Below are 17,696 nucleotides of genomic sequence, written 5' to 3' on the forward strand. Positions count from 1 at the left end.
GACCAGACACTGTATCCGGTTTGTATCCGCAGAGTTTTGACGCAGGTTTTATTGCGTACGACTGATGCAGATCCACACCGACCAGTCGCTTTGATTGACACCACTTTCCTCCAATGTAACACTACAATGCATTGCGGGGGCGCCTCTCTGTCTTTGAGGGTGCTGAAAAACAGGGCAATGTTGACTATTTGTTTTTGTTCAAGTCTGAGAGCTGTCATTATGGTCCTATGCTTTGTGTTTGAATGTAAGAAACAGTTTTTCCACACAGTTATATTAACCAGGCTGACTATTTAAGACCCTCTTTCTTAACACCGAACCATTTTTCTTTAAGCTCTTTGGGAAGATGTTTTTGTCTAAGGGCTTTAATAAAGAAATGAATTTAACTGCCGTCAGTGTCTCCTTTTTGGGATTAAACTCAGTGGAGTAACTGCAAATGTAAACATGGGATTTCCATCAAGCTTTTGGTTCAAATTAAAGCATGAATTGTAAAAGGAAATATGTTTGAAAACTGACACCACCAATGCTCTGCAAAAGAAACTACAAACTTTCTGTTTAAACTACCTCAGACATACCAAATTAGGCCACAGCTAATATCGTATTTCAATTTAAATGCCCATGTATGGTTTAGGAAGTACAGTTTTCCATTCTTTAACTGGAGGATGGATAATCCCAAACAAAGTCAACTATGGACAAAATACTAAATCTGACATTGCCCCCAAAATGTTTTACACATATTAGACGTTTTAATTTAAATTCAAGCTAAATTTGATTTAACTCTAAATAAATTTATCTCTAATTTAATTCAAATTAGAGCATTTAACTTAAAATCGTCATTTTCAGTTCAATCTTTTCCCCCTCCAAAATTCACTGTTACGTCCTAAATTTTCCTTTGTGAAAATTGTTGAATAATTATTTTAAAAAGAGAAAAGACCCAAGTCCTTAATGTTTGACCTTTTTTGTTTTTGACAACTTGAGCTTTTAATCCATATATTAATGTTTCCAGTAGTAAAAGCTAATAATCATGCACTTTGGGATGCAGATTCTAGCTGATGTCCTCTGATCATCTCAGGTATAATGTGTGACTGTCTAAACAAGACTTCAACAAACGGTCCTTCCTGGTTCTGAATTTTGTGTATTTCTCATTGCAATTTAGCATAAAATTGGTTTGTGTTTTGGAATGTACAATAATTAAAAGTTTTTAGTTAAAAATTGCATGTTAGAAAATGTCTTATCTCACGTCAGTGAAAGAAAACATGAATTGTTTTGTTTTGATTGGAAAACACATGCTCCACTGCCTTTGTCCCCAGGTTTACATATTCATTGCAACTCGCCATAATAATTACAGCTTTGCATGTAATCAGAATATCATAACAATGAATGTGGCCTAGTTAGCATGCTGAGTTTAAGGGGGGCGGGGTGGTGGTGGGGACTGAAAGAAGTCACCCTAATCCTCAGTGTGTTGTATGTGTTCCTGTGTAGTCTAAAGCTCACTCTCACCCTGCTTTTCCTTAACCAGAGGTCACAATCACTAAAGCCCTCAGCAGCAAACGTGCAGCTTTTTCCTTGCAGCCATTTTAGACTGGTAGCCATGGAGATGTGGGTCATAATGTGATGAAATAGAGAGGGTACTTGTGGCTGGTGGTAGATAAAAAGCACTGCAGGCTGGCGGAGCAGACAGCAGAAGCAGCAGAGAGAGCCATAAACTCTCATTATATCTGGGTCACTGGGATGCTCCAGCTGCAACAAGCAGACAAGGCACTATTATGCAAGAAGAGAGACGATGGAAGTTATGGGTGCTGGGGCTTATAGTTACAACGGAGGTCTGTTTACTCAGTGGCACATATGTCAGGATGATGCCTTGATAATATAACATGAGACTAGCTGAACTCTGCTTTACTTAGCCACCTAAAAGCATCCTATTGTTTTCACACAGACATATATCAACTGAAAAGTTGTCATGAACAACATAAATTTGAATAATTAAACAAATTTATATTTAATTAAAATACAAACTATGGGTGTTACTGTTAAAGGCTACATCTTTTAGCATTGTGTTGTTTATAGTTACAGAAACACAAACTTATTTATAATTGCATGTAAAATAATTTTTGGGTGCTTTTTCTAAAGTTACATATATTTTTCATTAGGTGCATTGGTTTTGAAGTGCCAAACACATCAGCACTATAAAATATCAAACAAACAACAGCACACTAAGGCTACTAAAAATGTCTCAATAAAATATTACTAAAATCTCGAATCCAGTGTTTCAGATTGTTATTTAATATAAATCCGAGAGGTTTTTTTTAAAGCTCTATGAAGTTAAAAAAAAAAAAAAAAAAAAAAAAAAATAAACACGACACACAAATCATGTCTCGGTATACGAACATGGGGGACACAAAGTTGTAAGCCATATTGTTGTGTCTCTCCTTTTGTCCGCGTCCCCCGCTCCGTGACCTCCCTACTTTAAGAATCCGGACTTCTGATTGGTGGAGACGGTGTGGCTTTGTCGTCATAACCACAGTGCCCATTCATCGGCGGACTTGGGCGTTGTACTCCGCATCTCATTTGCGGCGGGGCCAATTTCTCCATCTACAAACTCCGCTCGAGGAAAAAAAGGAGAAAAAAACCTGGAAGAATTCGCATTTCTTTTGCACATTCGCAACACTTAAAGTGCTCGTTAGTCTCTTTGCGGTCATTTTGATTTCGAGTTAATTTTTTGGGCTTCAGTCGCACAAGGAAGCGTCTGCTTTCCTTGAATTTTTGGGAGGAAGCTTGCGGTCTTTGTTCATTCATTTGATCGGTTGGGTTCCTTTGTTGGAACAAAAGCATGGGAGCACAAATCTCCAAAACCCCCGGAAAAGAGGAAGCCGCTGTGGAGAAGCCTGCAGAAGGTGCAGCTGTTGCATCAAAGACAAACGGGCAGGTAAATTGCAGTTTTAATTATTTAGGTCTTAATTGAACAAACGAAATTTCGTCTGTTTAGCTATGCATTGCGTCAATGGCGTGCTCCATGTTTCCCGTAGCGCATCCACACGCTCACCGGCACTTTCAGGGAAAGTGGGCACATGTATCCATATTTCTTCAGCTTGTGGATTGATATACCATGGTTTAATCGCAACACGTAGTTTCAGATTTTCCTGAAAAGCTTAAGATTTTGTTTCTACTTTGCAAACACTTTTGTGTATTGGAATAGGTGGCACAAAATTTTCTACAGATGCTTTTTTTTTTTTTTTTTTTTTTTTTTTTTTTTTTTTTAAATTTGATTTAATAATTCTTTCACAACCAACATGTCGTTAGCCCCATAGCATAACTGTTTAATTTATTTTGCATTCTATATGCAATTATGCACAGTCAATCGTCAATGTTTGGAGAGTAGTTGGACAGACATATCAAATAAACCCAAATATCACTTAGGAAAGTATTTTATTAAGCTAACGATGGTCTTAAGTGTCCAAATATTGCTTTTCGCTTTCCCTCATGTGGTTGAAATGTGTGCAGCAGGGGTTTGTGGTCGCCCTCACGGTGGCATGGCCATTTTAAAAACGGTACCACGCCTTTGTTGCCAGTTTACAGAAATGAGCCACGTTTTTTCCGTTTTGCACAGATACGGTCCATAAAAATCACTAGACTGTAAAACGCCCTTACAAAACAAAGAACGATCTTAATTAGAATATTGCACACGGGTAGTCAGAAGATTAACAAAAAAATAGAGAATAAAATAAAATAAATTTCTGTGATTCTATCGACTCGCCACCAACCGCCCCCTGGTGGATCCCGGCTGCTCTGCAGTCTAGCGACTAGCCTACTGCTGAAAGCCAGGGATCTGTCGTCATTCTCCTAGTAACAGATATTGCTGCAGTTTTTGGGCTATTTTTCCATTGGTTACTAGTTTTCTGTGAATTTTATTAAGTATTACGGTGCTTCATATCTTGCAAGGGTGGTCTTATACTAGGCTTCACTTGTTTGAACAGAGTCAAGAGTATTTAATTCTTGCATTGCACAATGTTTCTCATGTTTATCGTCACATTTTTACTGTTTTCTTTTAGGAGAATGGGCATGCTAAGAGCAATGGAGATGCTTCTCCTGCAACGGAGGAAGCCAACAAAGCTGATGTGCAGGCCAATGGAAGCACTCCTACTGAGGAGGTGCCAAAAGAAGAGGGTGAAAAAGTAGAGGGTGCTGAGGCCGCTACAAATGGAGAATCTTCCACCAAGGCAGAGGAGGGTACTCCGACCACCAGTGAGGATGGCAAGCAAAAGAAAAAGCGTTTTTCTTTCAAGAAACCATCCTTTAAGCTTAGCGGCTTCTCTTTCAAGAAGACCAAAAAGGAATCTGAAGAGGCAGCAGAGGAAGGAGGTACTGCACAGCCAACCGAAGAAGAGAAGCCTGCATCAGAGGAGGCAGCTACTGAAGAGGTCAAGCCAGCTGAGGGTGGCGAGGAGGGAGCCAAGGAGGTTGCAACTGAGGAGGTGAAGGCAGAAGAAGCTGCTGCAGGAGAGGAGAAACCGGCTGAAGCTTCACCTACTGAGCCAGAAACAGCAGCCAGCCCAGAGGCCACAACTGCTGCTGAGTAATCCTGTCCAGTGAGACGCCAGAATGAAGGATGACGTAGCCCATCTGAAGGAATAAGAGGACTTGTCTAAAACCAGGGATTTTTTTTCTTTTCATTTTGTTTACTACTCTGCAACCATCTCATCCATAATGACTGCAATGACCCTGGCGGTGATGGACAGGAGGTGCAGTAGAGTGTGTGTGTGCTGCTTCCTCACTGCATATTGGTGCTTGCATGTGTGACATGGGTGGGGGTGTGAGTGCAAATTTGAGTGGGTTCTTTTTTTTTTTCTTTTCTAAATGATACCATGACATGTTGGTGAATTTAACATATTTAATCAAAGTATTTGGTGCTGGGCAACTGGATGTAGCAGCTAAAGCTGTGTCTGCAAGATCTGACACATTGTGATATTTAAAGGGAAATTCCTTAACCAAGTCTTAAATGTTGTCTTTGCAGTGCACAGTTGTTTACAACTTTTAAGCTCAATGCTCCTGTGAACACAAACCATTCCTGAATTAGATTTAGTTGACTGTCAAAGGGGAACAAAAGGGGAAAAAAAAAAAAAAAAAGGTGCTCATCGCGTTCCATTAGATTCCACCATCTCATTTCTGTAGTAATGCACGTTGTATAGACTTTGATATTACTGGTTTTATGACTGAGATGTACCTAATGACTGAAGTTTTTAACTGATTACCCATTGTAAATGAAGTTTTTTTTTTTTTTCTTTTTTCACCATTTGTAAGATTAAATAAAATTGGGAGATGTTTTAAGCAGATTCTGCATAAAGCTGTGATGATTATAAAACCACTTCAAGTCTACACATAGCACAAGTCAGTTTAGACGTCGTCTTTAAACAGCATTTTCTCTGTAAACAGTGAGGTTCAATATTCAGTATGGAATGTAACATTGCCTGCAAACTGGCAACAAGGTGTTAAGTTTACTTCTGAATTCTGCTGACGAATAAAGCAATGAAATGTGCATCGGTACCATGTGCTACTTTTATTTATTAAATCAAGCAAAATGTGCCACCTGCCTTTGAATTGCTTTTAAATTTAGAAAAATTTCAATCATGTTCAGTAATGGAGAACAACATGAATAGTGGTGCAATTTTTCTCTTATTTTGCTTCACAGCGCCCTCGTGTGGACAGGATCAGTTGTGCTCAGGAGCAGTCAGTTTCCAATGTCCTAAAAATATTCACTGGTGATACAATTGCTCTCATTCTCTGCTTCATCCATCAAATCCACAATATTGAACTAAAGATTTCACTGCCTACTGAACATCTCTTTGGGAAATGAGGAAACTGCTAAATAACGCTGAGATTCAGAATGACTTGTTTACCTCACTAGTACATTTTTTTTTCTAAAAAAGGGTGTTTAAGAGATTTTTTTTTAGATGTCTAGAGGTTTGTTATGTACAGCAAACAACTCTGATATCTATGCTCACCATCAACAAATTTGGATTCTTTCTACAAAACCTCAAAACCACATAAAACACCAGATTAAAAAGAAAAAAAAAAGAACTCCAGGGGGATTGCTGCAAACTTCTCCAGGGTGTTTTTAGTGGTCCACAGTTGTATTCATGTCCACTGCAAACCATTTATTTCCTTTGCAGCCAGTTTAACCCTGTGTACTTTAGTTTTGGTCACCGCAAAAAGGGTGTGCTTTGCACATATTTCTATTTCTGTTTTGGTCTGGTTGTCCAGCTGAGTCAGGTTGTTGAGGCATTTGCTGCTCAGTTTGTCCCCCAGTGTGCCTCGTGTTCTGAAACACGCCATTTTCCTACACATTCCTACCCTCAAAACTGCATGATGCTTCTTTGTTTTGCTTCAGTCTTTTCAAGTCAACAAATACATCAGTGATATAACAGGTGAGTTTATAAGCTCCTATAAGTCATGTGTATGCAGGCCATGTTGAAGTGGTCTCATGGAGTCTAACAGAAGCAGCTCTCTCCATCTGCGCTCCTGTCTGTCCCACCTCAGGCACAAACCACAGTCCGTCTTTGAGTTGTAGTGCCCTCAGATGGCAATCCCCAGTGGGTTTTTTCTTAACCAGTTTCCTCTTTTTTCTGCTCCTTGGGCCTCTCACCTAACCACCGTCTCGCCCTCTCTCCCAAGGAAGATCAAACATATGTTACCCTGCCAAATGACCATCCCTGTCCCTCATCCCACACCCAAAACTATTTTCAGCACACCCACACTGATTTCCACAGTAGAGCAACCTTTGTAAACTTTGGCTACAGTGCAGACAGCCATTTGCCATCAGGGATAAAGATGAATATTTTATAAATCTCCTCACTCTTAGTTTGGATAAAGGATCTGTGGTCATTAAATATATTAACCTAAATACTTTACTGAATTATGAAAAGGTGTTGCACCAACATTTCCACTTCAAAGTCCCAAATCTCCATAAATTTCTTGTGTCACTTGGTTACAGTAAATCACAGCTAAGGTTCATGGAAATAAAGTAGAAAAGAATATCATTGCAATTTTAAAAGTTTCTATGTATTTACATATTTTACATTAAATGTTTCATTAAACATTCTTAAACATTTTTTTTTAATTACAATTAAGAAGGTAACAGTGAGTAATACTTGCTTTAAATTAAGGCAAGGCAAGTTTATTTGCACAGCACAATTCAACAACAGGGTGATTCAAAGTGCTTTACAGAAACAAAACATTAGAAAGTAAGAAGCATAAAATAACATTAAAACAAGAAAGAAAGGAAAAGGAAATAAGATTAGATAAAAAAAAAAATTATCAAAAAAGCTTAAAGAAACATGCACAGATTTGAACCTAAAATAAACCTAAAATAACTTAAAAAATAAAAATAAAATAACTAAAATAACCACAGTAATGCAACTGAGAACAGGTGGATCTTTAACCTGGATTTAAATAAACTGAGTGTTTCAGCTGATCTGATGCTTTCTGGGTGTTTGTTCCAGACATGTGGAGCATAGAAGCTGCATGCAGCTTCTTCATGTTTTGTTTTGATTCTGGAAAATATTCAAAAATGGATCAAGGCGATTTGAAAGGTCTGATAGGTTCATACTGGGACAAGAGGTGTGATGCATTTTGGTCCTAAACCATTAAGAGCTTTATAGGCCAGCAACAAAACTGAATGTCATGTTATAACTGTGCAAACAACGGTTGCATGGGTTTAAGTCAGACAGAATGAGTGTGCATGCAATACCCAAACTGTGGTGCTGCACTAATCCAAATGAAAACTATTTGTACTGCCAAGAGTTTTTATGTTTCAAACGACTCAAACATCTTAGTAAAGAATATGAGAACATAGATAACCACATGAGACATAAGCTAAAATCACTTTATTTAGTGTGGAGCTTTTAAAACACCCTATAATTTAATTTTTAATGTTCTGAATAATGTAATTGATTACGTTTGGTTTTTTTAAACTTAAAATTTTGCTCATACTGTCTTTTCTCTATTTGACCATTTTATAGGTTAGCATTGTATTTTTCCACATATGTATATAGTATTTCTTAACATATGTTCAGTGTCACATTGTTCCATTAAAAGAATGAATCTGAGACAAAAATCAGTCAGACATCTTTTTATTTGGTCATTTTGCTTTACATGACACAATGCATGTCCAGGGTTATAACAATGTTGCTGTTAAACAGTTTGTATTTCTCAGTATTCAGGTGACTTATTTCATTACAACAGTCAATTTGACCATTATCATTTCACAAAATATTCAAGTCACATTTAGTTAGAACATGTTGCACAGAAAGGAATTATTGTACTTCTAACAAGTTTATTGGTCAATCCATCCTCCCAAAAAATAACCTCCGCCCAAACAAACAAACAAAAAAAGAAAAAAACAAAAAACAAAAAAGGTTGTACAAAAATAAACAAAAACAGACTAAATTAAGAGTCACCAGTTTAAGTCAGTATAAAAGGAACAATGTGGAAAATAAAAAGTCAGGATACAACACAGTTATAACACCTCAATTTCACATGCTGTCTCCATTGCATAAGCTCACTGGAACATTGTGGATTGTTCCCCCCCCATCCCTGATCACCTGTTTTTATAAATTAGTTTTCCTTCTTCAAAGCACCTATTTCTTGGAATTTCAAGTCGAGATGCCACTATTCCTCAAAGATGGTTGTACTGCCTGCCTGTTGGACTGAGGAAAATAAACAGGGAGTTGACTTTGAGAAATAGATTGCAAAATGAGTTGGTGGCTTTCGGGAACTACTGAATCAACGTATCACGTTGAAGCAATGAGGAACCCAGAGAAAGAGCAGTGCACATTCTCTGCAGCAAAGACACCACTCAGCTCCTCATCGGGGATCTGAATGTAGACTATGTCCTGCACATCAAGCAAGAGGACAGCACTGCCAGACATCTGGTCCACGAAGCCCTTGTTGTACTCATCATAAGTGAACATAACGGGCTGACCATTTTTGTACAGAGCCACCAGAGCGTGAGCTCCATTAACGTGGATGCTGTAGGAGAAGTAGTAAACTCCAGGAACTTGGCAGGTGAAAATGCCTGTCTCAGCGTCATAGTGATTCTCAGCATTGTACACTATTTGGTCAAACTTGATGGGGCTGCCAGCAGGAGGGTAGGGTGTGGCCAGGGCGGCAGTAAAAGCAGACATGGGGGACTTGACCATAACCTCACTCAGACCCATGCCCTTCTCAAAAACAACCTCACCAGGAGGTCCAGGGGGACCAGGAGGGCCAGAGGGGCCAGGTTCGCCATCAACTCCAGGCTCACCAGGCAAACCAGGGGGACCTTGAGGTCCGGGGACACCCTTAGCAGCCAAACCAGCAGGGCCAGGAGCACCAGGGAGACCTGGGTGTCCTTTCAAGCCAGGAGTACCTGAGGGACCTTGTGGCCCAGCAGATCCTCTGGGGCCTGGTGCGCCATCAGATCCAGAAGCACCTGGTTCACCTGGACGGCCAGGATGACCTTTGGGTCCAGCAGGGCCTGGAATACCTGGGGCACCTGGAGTACCTGGGGCACCTACATTACCTTTATCACCAGCAGGTCCAGTAGCACCTCTGGGTCCAGGAGGACCAGCTGCACCTGGATACCCTTGTTTACCTGGAAAACCCTGTGCTCCCTGATCTCCCTTGTGTCCTTTAAGTCCCTGAGAGCCAGTAGGACCCACATCACCTTTAGGGCCAACAGCACCAGGCTCACCTGGGAAACCCCTCTCACCCTGAGGTCCAGTAGGACCAATGGGGCCTGTTGCACCTGTTGCACCAGTATATCCTGTTGGACCCTGTTCACCCTTTGTACCTGGGGCACCTGGACTACCTGTTGCTCCCCTCTCTCCCTTCTGGCCGTTTGCACCTGGTTTTCCATAACCTGGAACTCCAGGGGCACCAGGGGCTCCAGCAGGTCCTTGGTGGCCTTTAGGCCCAGCAGCACCAGGCAGACCTGGGGCACCATTCTCACCTGGTTTACCTGGAAGACCAACACCTGGGGCACCAGTGTGTCCTTTGGGTCCTTGTGGTCCCATGGGACCAGGTTCACCATCTCTACCTGGGATACCTGACTTTCCTGGCTCACCTGTAGAACCAGGCTTTCCTGGCCTTCCAACTCCTGCTGCACCTGGTGCTCCAGGTGCACCCATAGGTCCCTGACGTCCTGTCTCACCCTGAGGTCCTGGAATTCCGACCCCTCTGTCACCCTTTGCGCCTGACAACCCAGGCACACCTGGATGTCCTTTCAGACCAGGCTCTCCCCTAGGTCCCATTGGTCCAGGAAGACCTGAAGCTCCAGGCTTGCCAGTTGCAGATAGACCAGCAGGTCCAGGGCTTCCGGGAGCTCCAGGCATTCCCCTAGGTCCTTGAGGGCCAGTGGCTCCAGTATCTCCCCTCTCACCCTGTGCTCCAGGGATGCCGGGTTTGCCAGGTCCACCTGGTGATCCAGGTTTTCCAGCAACTGAGCGACCAAGAGGTCCAGGAGGTCCAGGAGGTCCTTGAGGTCCAGGCAGGCCTTCACCATTCTCACCTGGAGGCCCAGGTGGGCCAGCAGGGCCCTCAGGACCAGGCTCACCTGGAGCACCAGGCTCACCTGCCACTGACACAACTGTAAAAAGTAAAAAAAGAAACAGTCTTAAGTACAACAAAGACACCAACAAATAAAAACAGCAAAAATGTAGACAGTCACAAACTCTGCATTACATCTGGAAGTATTTTGTCATTTTAAAAGTCATATAATAAAGTATATTCATGTTGTATTACAACTTGGATACAATATGATCATTATGGTGAAGTATACTGTATATTCAAAACATCATGTTTAGTTTCTTTGTACACAGGAATTGTGGAGTTATTTTATCCAAATTAGCTTAAAAGTGCAATGATGTGGATGTACTGGTCAGTTTTAGCAATATCGTACCTCACAACATTGCTGCTCAGCAATGATATGTCAAATGAATTATAAGCTTTAACATTTAAATATTCCTGTTTTTCTTCTATTATAAAGTAAAACATGGCTGTGATACCATCACTCAATTGACCCCATTTTATCATTTGCTGGAGAAAAAGGATAAACTCTTATTCTTATTGGTTAGATGTTGCTGCTTGGTGATGCTTTAATCTTACACAATAACTTTAACTTTTCAGGAAGTTCTTGAGAATTAACGCAGAGAACTGTCTTTTCATATCTATGTGCCTTGTCTACTTAGGCCTGTATTTAGTTGTAATAAAAAAAAACAAAGACACAACGATTGTGCACAACCTGTTTTTACAGCTATATTCAATGCAAAGTACAGTTTAAAAAATTTAAGGAGAGTTTTACAACTCGAGTGTGAAATAGTACAGCTACTTAAGAATAATAGTTTTTTTATTTGTTTAGCTTTTTATTTGCTCTCTTAATGTGGTCACATGTCACAAGGGTACAACAGCCTTAGTTCTTGGTAAATTCTACTTTAGTTTGGATAAAGCCAAACATATGTTTCTACTTCTGTGTCAAGCGTGCACACCCAGGCAAACCACACTGCTGGGTGACTGGACTCTAATTGTCAGTGTCAATCCAAAAATAATCCACTAAGAGGCACGCTCCCAAATAAATATAGCAATGTGTTGATTCAAACAGGCATAACATTTTGTATTTTGCACTGGATTTTAAGGAAAGAGTCAAAACCACATCCTTTCTCCATTCTAAAGTGTGTTGTAACACTGTGAACATACTGGAAATTTAGATCTTGTTTTTTGAGGGAATGTTTAGGTTTTGTGAGCAAATAAAAAATAAGATTATACAACATTAGGGCTAAAATTACTAAAGTATATTTTACTAAAGCGCAAAATGCAAAGAAAACCGGATCCATCTGATAACATAACCCACAGTAAACAACTGAAGGCAAAATATGCCTGTTGAAAAAGTGTTCATCCTAATACACACACACACACACACACACACACACGCACACACACATATATATATATATATATATGTATATATATATATATATATATGTATATATATATATATATATATATATATATATATATATATATATATATATATATATATATATATATATATATATGTATGAGCAAAATGAAAAATAGGAAAGGAGTAATGTTTTGGATAAGCTTAAAAACATCACCAATTTCTCCACTGCATAGGTCTGTAATTCAGTATCAAGTATATATGAAAAATGTGGTTGGTTGAGGCGCACGAAACACCACAGCCAATCAGAAGACAAGACTATTCCAGAGCATGGTGGAGTTCACTTTTCATGCTGTGATCTGCATTTGTCTGGTTCCATGTGTTGCTTCTGTTATCTGCTACAAAGTTCCCTATTTTCCAACTTGAGAATAAAAGGTATAATGTCACTGTCACAAAAAACAGCAATGACAACATGACTTTATACTGTAACTTATACATGTGAAGTTATTTCTTTGTTTACTGAAAAAAATGAAAAGTGCTTGCAAGTTCCAGAGTGAAGCTGCATTTTCTCACCGTGACTCTTTACTTGGAGGGGCATCACCTTCTTCACCACATAGCCCTTCCCATGGGCTGCTGCAGAGGCCACGATGAGGAGGAGGATGCTTGCTACTCGTATGTCCATCTTGCGGGGTCAAACCTGCAGGAGTGATCACAGCAAATTGTTAGCATCTCAAAGATAACATTTTCAGAGCACTTGAATGTTTCATGTAAAATAATCCTCAACAAAATGTTCAGGCTGCTTTCCAAAATTCAGAATCCAGAAAGCAAAAATGGACCAGTTAGTCACACAGTTTAAATACAGATTTTTTTTTTCAGTCAGAGCATTATGGATCTTCTCAATGACATTTTTAATGCACAAGCCAAACAAATTTTTCTTTACTTCCCGGTCTGCCACAGGGACGATCAAGGCCTAGACAAAGCCTAGATCTTGGCAATATTTCTCCCCAGATAAAACCATTGACAGAGGAAGAGAAATCAGACATACCAGCATCCAAAGAGAGGGAAACCAAATCTCTTCCGCACCAGTGAGCTCCTGGTGCTGTTGTATATCCTTAGGGTAGGAGCACAACTGAGGATATGCTGCCCTCCAGTACAATGATGTGGGTATTTATACTATATATACCCCTCGCATCATTAAAAAAAGAAAGCCCCTACCACACAAGTACCTCCCTCCTCAGAGCTAGGGTGTAATTAGCAGACAGATCTGCCCAAAGCAGGCATGTCACATCACGGTGCCTCCTTGTCTTGCATATGATTGTCACTTTTTCAGTCTTCTTTCAAAAAAGCAAACCCAATAAAAATATCCAAAGTACACAATAGTAAGCTTTGTAGGGGATTCACTGATGACACATTTTCTTTTTCAGCATCGTCACCTGCATGTTTCTACATTCTCGACAACATTTAGTAACAACATTCAGTTGTTTATATTTGGTCAAAAACCCAAACCAAACAAACAAACAAAAAGAATCCTGCTTGAATACAAGAGTGTCTGAAAATATTCAAATCTAATCGATGTAGTGGTACCTGTGCTCCTTGACAAAGCTTGCATTGAGAGTGCACTGAAGACATGTCTCCAAATTTAAATCTTGTCCAGCCATTTGGAGGAAACTAGCTTTTACCTTCCTGGCTGTCTGGGCCCCTCCATGCTTGTAATAATAAAATAAACAAGGGCAGCAAGGGCGTAAGGGAGAAAGATCCCATAGATAAAAAGTACTGGGGTGATTAACTATCAAATGCATAATAAATAATTGTGTTCATGAGTTACGTAGAGCTAGACATTTAGAGAGATATATAAATATTGTTTAAAATATTTAGAAAAGTGTGAATTTCCTGAGTTTTATTTGGTCAAACTGTGATTCTGGCTTACTGGTGACAAAGTGGGTTTAATTTTGCTCTGTTTCAGAGTAAACAGTTTTCCTTAGCTTGTGTATTTTTGTAAGTGCTTCACCCTCAAAACAGCTAATAAAGCTATATAAAGAGTTACTGGGAAAGACATTTAGACGTGTTTCTTTGCAGCCTTGTGAGTGCAACCCAGTGTCACATTTCTTACGTGCAGTACTCACATTTAAACACCAGAGGGCAGGTTATTACTGATGTTCAGCACGACAAGCTGTTGAACTCTTGTGATCTTATGTTATTTTTGGCCCCCATGGTGCAAATACATCATCAGAGGTTTCTGGTCTATTCCTAGAATTAAAGCTGTTGGCTGTCATGATGTTGTACTTCCTCAATCAGCTCTCTCCACTAGTGTTATCCTCCACCTTGCTTTGCCTGCCCTGAGATCTTCTAACTGTAATTTGTCAATTTCTCTCCAGCCACATAGGAAATGCGTACACCCAAATAATCACATGTTCTCAAACACACAAGTTGCCATAAACGATGTGTAGGGTAGTTCATGCCCCATCCCAAAATCTTCTTGACCACATATCCATTTATGGTACATGGTGTTCCTGTGTTCTTTAATGTACATGCATCATGTTGGCAACATGTGTATATTTGCAAAAATGATAATCTGCATGATTGAAAGCTCTGCCAGGTTTCTATATGAGGCGTCTGTACCACACGTGACAGTGACAGGCATCTTTCACCACAAGTTTAATTAAAGATTTTACAACATGGCTCATTTGAATCCCCCCCTTTTCTTTGGAAATTAGACCAAATTATCTACAATTTTCCAAAGTACTACCTTTCTTGGCTTAAAGCACTTAATCATATTTCAAAAACCTTGTTTAAGTTCACTCTTCCTGTCAAATAAAACGCAAGGCAATCTGTGATCTTACTTGTCAAATGTTTAAAATTCTCTTCATAACCAAAATTGGAGACAGTATGCAACAAATGTGCAGACATAGAAATATGCACCTGTACACATGATAGTTGCAACTTAAGCAGGAGGACTATCACATTTAGATCCGTGTTAACAGAAAAGGGCCATATTTCACATTTTGATTACAGGTGCTTTGCTTTACTTTATCAGTTCTGGAAAATTATGTACTCAGCACGTTTTCAGTCAATGCTCAACTGCTGAAACTGTGCAACAGCTTTGATAAACTTTACTTATTATTTTAAAGCCTTAAATGCTTTTATTCAAAGAGGAGGCCCAACCTTAGCAGCTTTAGTCAGATTTAGATTAAGACAGGGTGGAGTTAGCACTTTATTTGGTTTTTAAGTTGAGATAATTTCAGCTTATCTATGTTTTTAAACATGAATAAACCACTGCAAAAGAGGCTCTCCATTTTTAGATACATGTTCTGAGAACAATGATTCATGTCCTCATGCAGAAAAAAAATAAAAGAAAAAACAACAACCTGCATCTGCATGCCAGCCTGCAAGACAGAAAGGTTCATGTTGAGTCTCTGAAGCAGAGTATACTTTGGCCTGAGGAAGACTTAAATTAACTGTGTAATTTGGATGTTGTTTATAACCTTGCAGCATATTTTGTATTTTCTAAACACGCCACTGCGCTTATTTGAGAAGGACTGTGTCCATACGCCTAAAGCTCTGAATTGAAGGCTGTGAAAGTGCATGGCAGAAAACTCTCTGCTTTGCTCATTAAAGCACCACCGCAGCTTGATGTGGTTGGCAAGCTTCATTGTAATAACCATTAGAAATTAGGTTAGCAGCCTTAAAATTGAAGATGGTGACGTTACTTTACTCTTATTTTTTTTCTCACGAGTGCCTTACTGTAAAATACACACATGCTTTCAGTTTTGTGTCACTTCATACACTTGACATAAAATGTTTATTACTGAATTTAGTAAAATGAGTATTTGGTTAATTACAAACACACCCAAAGTCAGTGAGTGCAAGTAAAGGCTGGAAAGCCTCTTGCTTTTAGATTTCACAGTTTTACTTTATACGAGGGATATGTGACAATCCCTGTTGGTGGTGGTTTCTCAGTTGGGGGAGATAAATACTGTAATATTTAAAACCCAGTTCAAAAAATTGGGGCACTGTGCAAAATGCAGGCAAAATAGAATGCAATGATTTGCAAATCTCATAATTCCCAATGCAACTTAAACATGTCAGATGTTAATGACTAAGAAGTTTTACCATTTCATGGAAAATATTAGTTTATTTTTGGTGTGTTGGTAACAAAACATCTCTATATTAGTAGGAACAGGGACAACAAAAGAAAAGAAAAGATATAAACACAAATAAAAACGATAGTTTGACAACCTTTTGCAGCAGTGACAGGATGGGATTAAAATGAACATTTCAGAATAGCATTACTTCTCAGTAGCAGATATGGGCAGAGGTTGACCTGCTACAAACTGCATCTAAAATTGTAATGAAATATCTGTAAAATGCTTCAAAAACGGCAAAGAATTCAAATATGCCACTGTCTGTGGGATATAATATGAAAAGAAACAGAGAATCAGGATGATTCTCTGTAAACATGGGGATAAAGCTAAAAGTCAAACTGGATGCTTGCAACGTTCAGGCCCTTAGGCAGAAAATCACTTCATGGGCTCAGAGAAATTTCCAGAATTGATTGTCTGTGTAACCTACAAGCTCTGTCATGTAAAAAAGAAGTCATCTGGGGATTCAATCCAGAATTTTTGCCAGCTTCTCTGGGCCAAAGTTAATCTAAAATTGTTTTGAAGCAAAGCGTTCTGTGGTCAGATGAATCAAAATTTGAAATTATTTTTGGAAATCATGGACACCATGTCCTATGGGCTACAAAGGAAAGGGTACCAGCTTGTTATTAACACATAGTTTCAAATGGAGTGGGCAGCTTCCACATTTGTGCAGACATCATCAATGCTGAAGAGTAGAAAAAAGTTTTAAAGCAACATCTGCCCTCATCCAGACAACATGTCTGATGGGAAAAGCCTTGCTTATTTCATCAAGAGGATACTAAACCTCATACTGGATCCATCATGACTTCACAGGAGAAGAGTCCAGGTGCTGTTGGCCTGACTGCAGACCAGATTTGTATTTCATAGCTTCAGCTGACAATTTTTTGTGTATGTTCAGATTAATGAAAACATATTATGATGCAAATACATATAAACCTTTTAAATAACATTGAATGTTTAACTTTCACAGATCTCTTATTACCATAAACAATTCCACAGATAAGACAAGCGTCTTTAATCACAGATGCCCTCTTTGGAGTGGAACTGAGTCCTTAACATGCGCCACAGAAATACACTGACAAGAATAATAATAACAAGCATGGGAAGCCATGACATGGCAAACTTTCTTCAGCTTTCCCTTTTCCAGCTGGCACTTCAAGGTCCAGCCTGATGTTCAGGTCTTCATCTAAATTCCCCAGAAAGCACTTTTGGACAGTGTTACTGGCAATGCTGATGATGTTTGTGTTTGTACTCTACAATGATAACAGTGTTTGGGAGGAAGGTTTTCACATTTTGTCTGTTTTTGTTCGCTCTGCTGCCCAGGATTTGATGTTTCTGTTTTTGTTTTGCCATGCTAACCGAGGCTCAGCCCACACCCAAGAGAAGAACATAATTGGTGGTTGATGTAAAGAGACCCAACCGAGCACGTGACTTAAGTAAAGGCTAAAGATACACCATCACTGCTTGGATACAAATGTAATGTTTCAATAAACTCCATGGACCACTAAGAACTACTTTAAACTTTATGAATGGCAGACTTGACGGGGGCCCTTGTGAGTGATTTTTTTTGGGGAAATTACAGGGTCCTGAAAGCAAATTTGGATTCAAATGGAACAGGAAGAGTTACAGTG

General features: G+C 39.4%; 2 protein-coding genes across 2 annotated transcripts; one reads left to right on the forward strand and one right to left on the reverse strand.

Annotated features, from left to right (window-relative positions):
* Nucleotides 1-2,595: 2,595 nt before the first annotated feature.
* Nucleotides 2,596-5,327, forward strand: marcksb (myristoylated alanine-rich protein kinase C substrate b). Its single transcript, XM_079262461.1, has 2 exons — nucleotides 2,596-2,923; nucleotides 4,047-5,327. The coding sequence occupies exons 1-2, from the start codon at nucleotides 2,828-2,830 to the stop codon at nucleotides 4,572-4,574; spliced, it is 624 nt and encodes a 207-aa protein (XP_079118587.1). The 5' UTR covers nucleotides 2,596-2,827; the 3' UTR covers nucleotides 4,575-5,327.
* A 2,808-nt stretch (nucleotides 5,328-8,135) lies between these two features.
* Nucleotides 8,136-13,070, reverse strand: LOC306772775 (uncharacterized protein). Its single transcript, XM_079262393.1, has 3 exons — nucleotides 12,972-13,070; nucleotides 12,500-12,623; nucleotides 8,136-10,618 (listed from the first exon to the last, which is right to left on the reverse strand). The coding sequence occupies exons 2-3, from the start codon at nucleotides 12,606-12,608 to the stop codon at nucleotides 8,784-8,786; spliced, it is 1,944 nt and encodes a 647-aa protein (XP_079118519.1). The 5' UTR covers nucleotides 12,609-12,623; nucleotides 12,972-13,070; the 3' UTR covers nucleotides 8,136-8,783.
* Between the last annotated feature and the right edge of the window lie 4,626 nt (nucleotides 13,071-17,696).

Source organism: Telmatherina bonti (genome assembly GCF_933228915.1).
Source record: "Telmatherina bonti genome assembly, chromosome: 22".
Classification (NCBI taxonomy): Eukaryota; Metazoa; Chordata; class Actinopteri; order Atheriniformes; family Telmatherinidae; genus Telmatherina; species Telmatherina bonti.

Coding starts and splice junctions, on each gene's coding strand:
- marcksb (XM_079262461.1), top strand. CDS start 2,828: ATGGGAGCACAAATCTCCAAAACCCCCGGAAAAGAGGAAGCCGCTGTG. Junction 2,924..4,046: donor CATCAAAGACAAACGGGCAG/GTAAATTGCAGT, acceptor GTTTTCTTTTAG/GAGAATGGGCATGCTAAGAG.
- LOC306772775 (XM_079262393.1), bottom strand. CDS start 12,608: ATGGACATACGAGTAGCAAGCATCCTCCTCCTCATCGTGGCCTCTGCA. Junction 10,619..12,499: donor CCTCCAAGTAAAGAGTCACG/GTGAGAAAATGC, acceptor TACTTTTTACAG/TTGTGTCAGTGGCAGGTGAG.